Raw genomic sequence first — 9947 nt, forward strand, 5'->3', positions numbered from 1 at the left:
AACCATCTCTCAAGTCAGGAAGTAAGGCCAGGAAGTCAAGACAGGAAGTTAAGACAGGTAGTCAGTACAGGAAGTTGAACAGGAAGTCAGGACAGGGAGTTGAGACAGGAAGTCAGGACAGAAAGCTAGGACAGGAAATTAGGACAGGAAGTCATGACAAAAAGGTAGCACAAGAAGTCAGGACAGTAAGTAAGAATGGGAAGCTAACAAAGGAAGTCAGGACAGTTAGGACAAAGAGTGAGGACAGGAAATCAAGACAAGAAGGTAGGACAGGACATCAGCACAGGAAGTTAGGACAGTTAGTTAGGACAGGAAGTCAGGAAAGGAAGTTGAGACAGGTAGTCAGTACAGAAAGCTAGGACAGGAAATCAGCACAGGAAACTAGCACAGGAAGACAGGACAGGAAGATAGCACAGGACCTCAGGACCGTTAGTTAGGACAGGAAGTTCACACAGGAAGTAAGGACAGTAAGTAAAAACAGGAAGTTAGCACAGTAAGTCAGGACAGGAAGAAAGCACAGGAAGACAGGAAATTTAGGACAGTTAGTTAGGACAGGACGTCAGGACAGGACATTGAGATAGGAAGTCAGTGCTGGAAGTCGAACAGGAAGCCAGGACAGAGGGTTGAGACAGGAAGTCAGGACAGTTAGTTAGGACAGATAGTTAGCACAGGAAGTCAGGACAGTTTGTCAGGACAGGAAGTCAGCTAACAAAGTCAGGACAGTTAGTTAGGACAGGAAATCAGCACAGGAAGTCAGGACAGTTGGTCAGGACAGGAAGTCAGCAAAGGAAGTCAGAACAGTAAGTTAGGACAGGAAGTAAGCAAAGGGAGTCGGGACAGTTAGTTAGGACAGGAAGTCAGGACAGTTACATTAGTCCAAAGTCAGCAAAGGAAGTCAGGACAGTGAGTTAGGACAGATAGTTAGCACAGGAAGTCAGGACAGTTGGTCAGGACAGGAAGTCAGCTAACAAAGTCAGGACAGTTAGTTAGGACAGGAAATCAGCACAGGAAGTCAGGACAGTTAGTTAGGACAGGAAGTCAGGACAGTTACATTAGTCCAAAGTCAGCAAAGGAAGTCAGGACAGGAAGTCAGCAAAGGAAGTCAGGACAGTTAGTTAGGACAGGAAGTTACAGGAAGTCAGGACAGAAAGTCATGACAGGAAGTCAGGATTGTTACATTGGACAGTTAGTTAGAACAGGAAGTCAGGACAGTTACATTAGTCCAAAGTCAGCAAAGAAAGTCAGGACAGTTAGTTAGGACAGGAAGTCAGCAAAGGAAGTCAGCAAAGGAAGTCAGGACAGGAAGTAAGCAAAGGAAGTCAGGACAGTTAGTTAGGACAGGAAGTTACAGGAAGTCAGGACAGAAAGTCATGACAGGAAGTCAGGATTGTTACATTGGACAGTTAGGACAGGAAGTAACAGGAAGTCAGGACAGGAAATCAGGACAGGAAGTCAGCACAGAATCATACATTCACCCATCACTTTAGCCATTTATTCTTCTGTCAGTTTATCAACCCTTTTATTAATCAGTTAATCTATTTATTCACAATCATTCATCATTATTTATTTATTTCTAATCCATTAATTCATCAATTAACTTATCAATCATCTACCCATAAATTCATCAAATTACCTGTAAATTCATAAGTCCTTTATTTAACTTCCAATTCACCCATTCATCTATCCATCAGTTAATTCTTAGCTCCACCCATTCATCCATCCATCTTTGTATACAGTCATCTATTAATTTATCCACCCATTAATTTATCAATCTATCTCCTCATCAATATATTGACTCACTTATGGATGTACTTACCCATTTCATCAATCAACCACTTAATACTTTTATTCACCCATCCATTAATTCATCAATTTATTCATTAGTTCATCTTTTCACCATCCATTCATCACTCAAACCATTTACATCCATCAGCTGATCATTAATCTATTCATCCATCTATCATTTATCAGTTAATTCATCCATCATTAAATGAGTCCATCTTTTGATCAAGTAACCCATTTTATTAAATAATCCATTAATTAATTAATTTATCCATCCATTCATGAAAAGCATATCTTTCCTTCAGACCAGTCTGAGGAGTCTCTGTCAGGATGAGGTCCAGTTTGAAACCAGATTCTGTTCCCGGTTTGATTCCTCTTTTCTTCGTCTCATTTTTCCATCTTTCCTCAACATTTCTCTCCAGTTTCCAGCCCAGACATTGACGGTTTCCAGGGTTTCTCCTGATTGTGTATCATTACACAGCGCGGCCTGGTGGTCCTGACAGCATGAATACAGAGTGGCTCTAATTTCCCTGGAGGTGTCGGACCTGCGTGCTCCGACCTGCTGTCATCAGGAAACAGACTCCTGCCATCACTCAGAGGATTAAAAAGCCCGTCCACGTCGGCTTTTACTCATTTTCCCCACGTCCTGCGCGTACGCCAGGAGGCGGATGAAAGGGACGTATCTGTGTTTTCTTTTAGCGCTTTGACCCCTTTCATTTGTATGCACAGAAATATTAATAACACAAGGGGGATATGAAACACTTTTTAACGGCACGCTGATCAGTGCGATGGAGGCAGCTGCTGTTTGTGAATCAGAAAATAACATTTGGCTCTAATGAGCAATAACCACACCAATCCAAAGGTCGGGGAAACACCGAGCGTGTTTTAAACAGCAGGAAAAATCAGCGTCGGATTGATGCACGGCAAAAACAGATCAGAGTCTTCATTTAACTTTCATCTCCAAACAAGCGGACGGTGACGAAAATCAAATAAGCTTTGTTCTGAGGATACAGTGACCCCTCCAGAGGAGTTCATGGAGCATATGAAGCGTCTTTAGGAGCCTGTATCTGATTACACAGAAGAGAAAGTCCATCACATCAAACACTTGATATTCACACAGTGTTGAATCGTCTTTATCTCAGCTCGAAAACTAACAAAGGCTTTTCCGTTAAAGAAGGAGCTAAAGTGGATTTATGTTTCTGTGTCCCCACAAACTGTAACAGAAACCTCTTTATCATCAGATCAACTCCTCTGCTTCTCTTTAAACTCGCTGCTCACACTCCTGACAAACATCTCTGAGCTCCAAACATTATCCAACATCCAGCAGCACTGAAAACGTGCAGGATCAACATTTTACTGATTTTGGTGATCCGAGAAAGAGCCACGTCAGTAAGTCAGAAAATAAGTATGTGTACAGAAACACGAGTACAGTTAATACATATAAAGAATGAAATGAAATAAAAACTTTTAATGAGAGATCTGATACCTGAGGTCAAAGCTTCCAATAGATACAATGAATCTGTTAAATCAACCTTAAAGAGGCTGTGAGGAGGAAGTGTTAATTGGACAGCAGTGCCACCTTTTGGCCTGGAGTGTCAAACACTGCGGTGAAGACGTGACTTTTAACAAGGTGTGTGTTTGTTTTCGAAATAAATGGAATCCAGGTCATTTTTTTAACTCACAAGGTAAGGAATTTATCAACAGTTAGGTCGAGCTACGGTTTCAAACGTGACAACAAGAAAACTTTGTCAGTTTGTACCGTAGTTTAGCAGCCACCTATATATATATATATATATATATATATATATATATATATATATATATATATATATATATATATATATATATATATATATATATATACATATATATATATATATATATATATATATATATATATATATATATATATATATATATATATATATATATATATATATATATATATATATATAATTATTATTATTATTATTATTATTTTATTTTATTTTTATTTTTTTTAAGGTAAGGAGTCTTAAAAATGAGATTTATTTTCTGTCTAATTTCTAGCTTGTGCTGTACGTCGCTTCGGACAAAAGCTTCTGCGAAATGAAATTGTTGAACTGTAGATTAAAAAACTGTGTTTGCAAGGTTTAAATTCAAATCTATCAAGATAAAGTCATATAAAAGAGATTAAAAAAACTTTTTTTATGAAACAGAAGTTGTTTAAGTGTTTATTTGGTGAAAATGTAAACTTCAAAGGTAAAAAGCCACATTATTGATCTAAAAGTCATATTAGAAGTTAAGAGTTAAATTTCTAAAAGAAAAAACAAACTTTTGTAGGAAAAAAAAGTATGAGGTTTAAAGTTGCATCAATGAGAAAAACAGGATTTGTGAGGATTAAACTCATATTAATGACATAAAAAAATTGTATATCCTAATTCATTGTACGCTACCACCACTTAATCTGTTTTAATATCGTGTGCTGCTGAACTCTTGGCCAGGTTGCCCTTGACAAAGAGATCTTAATCTCATTTGGTCTTTTTTGTTTGTTTGTTTGTTTGTTTGTTTGTTTGTTTGTTTTTTGTTTAAATAAAGGTGAAATAAATAGATCAATAAAAACTCATTTTAGGAAGTTAAGAGTCAGATTTGTGGGGGGGGGGGTCGAGCCAAATTATCAAGTTAAGAGATACTTTACTGTGTCAAAAGTCATATTTATGGAACAGAGGCTCATATGAAAGTGTCTGAAATTAATAAAATGTATATTTATTAGGTTAGAGGTCATATTATTTGTTCAAAATTATTAAAGAAATACTTAAAATCACACATTAAGGAGCTTAAAAGTCATATTTGTAAAATTAAAATCTGCATTAATGAGATTAATGGGTTTAAAAAGCTCAAAGGTTGTTTAATAAGGTGAGGAATGGAGCTTATGAAGAAGTTTAAATGAGAAAAAAAAATGAAGAGTAACTTGAACCCTCTACAACCTGTGAATTAGTATTTTAATAATCAGCAGCAGTGACAGACAACATGAGCACAGACCAGCTGCTGTTTAAGACAGAGTTTGATTTATTGAAGCTTTCAGGTTCAGACTTTACTCACACAGTTCACTTTAGCAGAAGCTCAAACATGAAACAGCTTTTACCAATCCATCTGATTCCTCACACACTCAGAGAAAACCTCACTCATCCTCATCTGGATTTAAAGACAGGTATAAAAACCAAGACACCCCACAGGAGCTGTCCTATCAAGATAAAAGCCTCAGAGCTGAAAAGTCTTTACAAAATCAAACAGACATCAAGATTACACCAACACTAATCCTTAGACACATGATTTAACAATTATGAACTCTGATCAGCAAGCAAACAAACAAAGATCTTTACATCCAATCACTGTGGAGCTTTTGATTATGGGACAGAGAGTCGAATTAATGAGACAGGTCACAAATATGAGACAAATAATGAGATAAAAAGTCATAGGCAGGAGATTAAAGTCATATTAATGGGGGAAAAAATGACAAAAAAAGTTCATATTTGTGGGTTATATATGGGGTCAGATAAAGCTGAAGCTAGTAAGTAGGAGCATAAAAATTTGTTCCCAATTTCTACCTTGTGTTTCATCAATTTTTGTCTTATGTCATAATATTTGACTTTTCTGTGTATTAAATAAAATAAAGACAGCTTTTCATCTCATGTTTTTAACCTTTATACCTTTCGAAGTTCACGTCACATGTTGGATGTCTTTTTCGGGCCCAGACATCTTTTTTCTTTTCTTTTTGACCTGTCGGATATAAGCTTCATAAAAACCAATAGTTACAAGTGCTCCAGCATCAGTTTGTCCTCCTCCCAACTTGAAGCTGCTCCAAAATGCTAGGAGAGAAAAAGGATCCAAAAGCTGGCGTTCAGAGCTGAAGCACATAGACTCACTGGAATCAAAGTCAGATCCTAAACCTGCAGAGCATAACAACACCACTTTGAATTCTCCAGTTGCTCATTTTTGGTCTGAAAGTAGCAGATTTTTTATTTTGGGTCAATGAACACAGCACTGTTTCCAGGACTGTGAGGTAACAGCAGTCCAACGTGCAGCGGCTCAGTGAATGTGGTCTGGATTCTGTGGAGGAAAGTCATGGTGTCAGAGACGCTGTAGAAGGATAGAATACCTGCTCTGTGATTCAGGAACACTCCTACTCTGCAGGTCCAAGGACCTGAGAACTCAGTGCTGGAACCATTGTGGTAAAGTCCATACCTCTTACGATTACACATCAACGCCCAAGATTTGTCATTATCTCCAAATAAAGAACCTTCAGATCCTGATCTGCTGATACTCTTGTATGAGACTGCAACATAAACTCCCTCTCCTTTCCACTCCACCTCCCAGTAACAATATCCACTCAGACTCTCTCTGCTCAGGACCTGGCGATAATACGTGAATCTGTCTGGGTGACTGTAATAAGGCTGAAGATGTCCTGTGTATGTTGCTCTTCTGTCTCCATCAGATACTGACAGTAGTTCGTGCGCTGTGTTTGGATCCAGAGTGAGTTGTTGTGAACATCTTAAGAAACCAGCTCTGGTCGTCGGCTCTGCTGGATCCAGAGTGACTCCAGGTGAGTACCTTGAGGAATCAGCTCTGGTCTTGGACTCTGCTGGATCTGACAGTAAAACGTCCACTCCAGCTGCTGCCTGTGAGACGTTTGTCCATGTGATTGTCAGAGCCTCCTGTAGCTGATCTCTGCCTGCTGACACAGCTGCTGTCACATCCTCAAAGTAGGCCAGAGGACGGGTCTTGATGCTGGATGAGTGAGCAGATCCACTGAGTGCTGACAGTGAGGGGTAGCTGTGGAGAAACTGGTTGTGGTCCTGTGTGTGTGAGAGCGTCTGCAGCTCAGCGTCTTTCCTCTTCAGCTCAGCGATCTCCTGCTCCAGCTTCTCCTGAAGCTCTTTGGCTCGACTCACTTCAGTTTGCTGCTGGGATCTGACCCGCTGCTCCACGCCAGAGCCTCGTTTCTCCAGGAGACGGATCAGCTGGCTGAAGATCTTCTGGCTGTGCTCCACGGCTCCATCAGCCGAGCCATTGATAGCCTCCACCTCCTGTTGGAGCAGCTTCACGTCTTTCTCTCTGTCCTGGATTCCCTGCTGGATGTTAAGTCGACTCTCCTCCAGCTCTCTCTGCTTCTGGATCCTTTCTGCTGCAGCTGAGACGGTGTCGTGGCCTTCATCAGGAGCAGTTTGGGGTGAGCTCTGACCCCCACAGATGGAACAAGAGAAAGATTCCCGGTCCATCTCCACTTCTTTCTGCGCCATTTCAACACTCGCTGTCATCGACTGACTGGGGAGATGGACTATTTTATAGTGTAGATCTAAAGAGGAGGGACCAAGAGGGAATGTGCAGAGTGGAGCTGGTTACGTGAGACCAGGGAGGGGTTATCAGGTCATTCTACATTCCAGGAAGAGGAGCGACACTTTGAGGTGAGGACATTGCGCTCTGAGCTACAAAAACACAGCTGAGAAAACAAACTGTTGTGATGAAGATTAACCACACAAACACATTAATGGAATATTTCTTTGGACCCAGGAACACTTGACACAGCAGGACATATTTTCATAGGGCAGAGTTTGGGTTTTAACAGGGCGTCTTTGAAAAGCATGAAAAAGTTTTGTTTTAATAAAGAAGTTACATTTTAACATCACATGTGTGAAGTATTTTTGCCTCTTCCACAAATTTTCTGTCATTCCCTAAAATATTCTAGCTATTTAATTTCAATGTGTCCGTCTTTAATTAACAATTTTGCATTTTTTTGTAATATTTTAGTTTTGTTGAATATCCTAACGTTTCAGTTCAGTTTTTTTTGTTGTTTTATGTTTTTTCCCCCACTTTAAGTATTTTTGTGTCACACTGGCTTTTTCCTATGTGTTCACAATACAGTTTAAATGCTCTACATCGGGTGTTTTTTTTTTTTGTTTTTTTTTCCCTTTTTGTAGTTTTTGAAGTTGTATTGCAAGTATTAAATATTTAGACCTTATGAAATATTTTTGATTACTGATTTTGATGGAGGTCCATAAAAAAAAAAAAAATTAATGAACTCATTTTTGTGTGAAATATTTACTGTTTAATATTTTGTAATTTCTTTGTTTATTTATTTAAATAAATTTATTTTTATAAAAAATAAATAATATTTTAAATACACATTTATTTATTTATTATTTATTATTTATCAATTCAATTATTTATTTATTATTTATTTATTTTGTCTTTTGTAATGAATTTTCTTACCAGAGTAATAACAATGTTAAATATATTTAAGTTCAGATTTTTTTATTTATTTATTTATTTTTATTTATTTATTTGGCAATATTTTGGGGGAAAATTTTAAGGAAACAGGAAACAAACATTTCAAACCACATATAAAAATGCAGTGTTTTACAAAAATCCCAGAAAAGAAAGGGAAAAAAATGTAAACTTAGTAAAAATATCTCAAAATATTAAAAACACTGAGATAAAATAGGCTGAATTATTTTATTGTTCATATTTTAAAAAAAATGAAATAAATGAAACAATAAAATAAAATCAGGAACAGGGAGTTTCTTTTTAAGAAAAAGAAAAAATATGCACACATTAAAAACACTTCACACACAATGCCCAATGATCTTTATTTTGTAATTTTTTGCATTTTTTCACCTTTTTTTTGTTAGCAACTCCAGATAAATTTTAACAATCTATTGTTTTATTGTGAATGTGTTTGAATGGACGCATGACTACAAACATGGATACTTTTTGTTGGTTTGGTTTGTTAGAGGCTTTAAGTGTGAATCTAAAACATGACGAAGACCAAACACACACACACACACACACACACACACACACACACACACACACACACACACACACACACACACGCACACACACATATACACACACACACAGACACACACACACACACACAGACACACACACACACACACACACACACACACACACATTCAGAGTGTGATGCTCCCTCTAATAACACGCCGTTGTCAGACACTCAGCAGCAGCGTGCTCGGTGCTCGTGCTGCTCCTTCCAGCGGTTGGACCTCGCTGCTTGTGACAAATTGCATGTGGAAGGGAATCTGCAGGGCCCATTGAACTTTAGTATTGCTTTTATTCCTCTGTCATGTTCCCGCAGAGATGAAATGGGATCGGTTTCTTTCTTTCACTTTTTTTTTTCCCTCCCTGCCTCCCTTATTCACGGCTCTGTGACCGCCGGTGTGCTGGATAAACGGCCGACGCTGCCTGACAGTCGCAGACACTCTCCTCTCTTTTCTTTTTTCTCCTCTTCAAACTCGCCTCCAGATTTCAGGCACTCGAAATGAAGCGGAGAAGAAACGATGTGCTTTCAGCCCCGCAGCAGTGCTGTGGCTCAGCAGCGTTCTTTTATTCCCCAAATGTTGCCGACATGGATCTTTGTTGGACTTTTTGTGAAGCAGAAGAGAAAAATAATTCAGGATTTCACTTTCAGGAACATTTCACCTGTTGTCAGCACATACAGCAGTGCTGACTGCAAAAAAAGAAAAAGAAAGAAAACATGCTTTTCTATCTAGGCCACGTTACAAAACTTGTGATGTTTACGAGCTCAGAGACAAAGTTCCTGAACCTGTCCGATCACGGCTCAGGGTGAGGTGACCCAGCCTGTTTGCTGGATTCCTGATCCATGATTCACCGTTTCACAATGAGGGTGTTCTGAGGGCGGGGCAACCTTCAATTGTCAACAAATGCTATTGATTTTCATTATGATAATAAATAAATGTGAAAATCAAATCTCATCTTGCTCGGCTCGAAGGTCGCTGCAAAAACTGCTCCCCCTGGTGGCTGGCTGCAGTATAGGTCCAAAAATCCATCTCCCCAGTCATTCCAGATGGGCTGTGGTCAAACTTAAAAAAATTAACACACCTGGGAGAAATGTTTCTCACATCTGATTGTTGTGGTGATTTGAAGATATTATTTGAATGCCTTGTATTCAGGTCCTCTTTTTTTCTGAAAAGTTTCATTTTCTTTAGTTATTTGTGGTTAAAAACAGGCTTTATGCAACGTTTGATGACTGACAGCTGCCGTTCTTGTGTATTTTTTTCAGGGATTGTAAAATATGTCGGGATGGAGAGCCATGAAGACTTTCTAGACTCTAGAAAGAAATAAAAATAGTTATCTTTGTC

General features: G+C 38.6%; 1 protein-coding gene across 1 annotated transcript; it reads right to left on the minus strand.

Annotated features, from left to right (window-relative positions):
- Positions 1-5703: 5703 nt before the first annotated feature.
- LOC141793527 (tripartite motif-containing protein 16-like) lies at positions 5704-7049 on the minus strand. Its single transcript, XM_074674293.1, has one exon. The coding sequence runs from the start codon at positions 7038-7040 to the stop codon at positions 5781-5783; it is 1260 nt and encodes a 419-aa protein (XP_074530394.1). The 5' UTR covers positions 7041-7049; the 3' UTR covers positions 5704-5780.
- Positions 7050-9947: the final 2898 nt, after the last annotated feature.

The sequence above is a fragment of the Halichoeres trimaculatus genome, unplaced genomic scaffold, assembly GCF_033239565.1.
Source record: "Halichoeres trimaculatus isolate MK-OKI-2021-1 unplaced genomic scaffold, fHalTri1.1 fHalTri1_scaffold_7, whole genome shotgun sequence".
Taxonomy (NCBI): domain Eukaryota; kingdom Metazoa; phylum Chordata; class Actinopteri; order Labriformes; family Labridae; genus Halichoeres; species Halichoeres trimaculatus.

Bases quoted from the DNA above. Each gene is read 5' to 3' on its own strand.
- LOC141793527 (XM_074674293.1), bottom strand. From the start codon at position 7,040: ATGGACCGGGAATCTTTCTCTTGTTCCATCTGTGGGGGTCAGAGCTCA.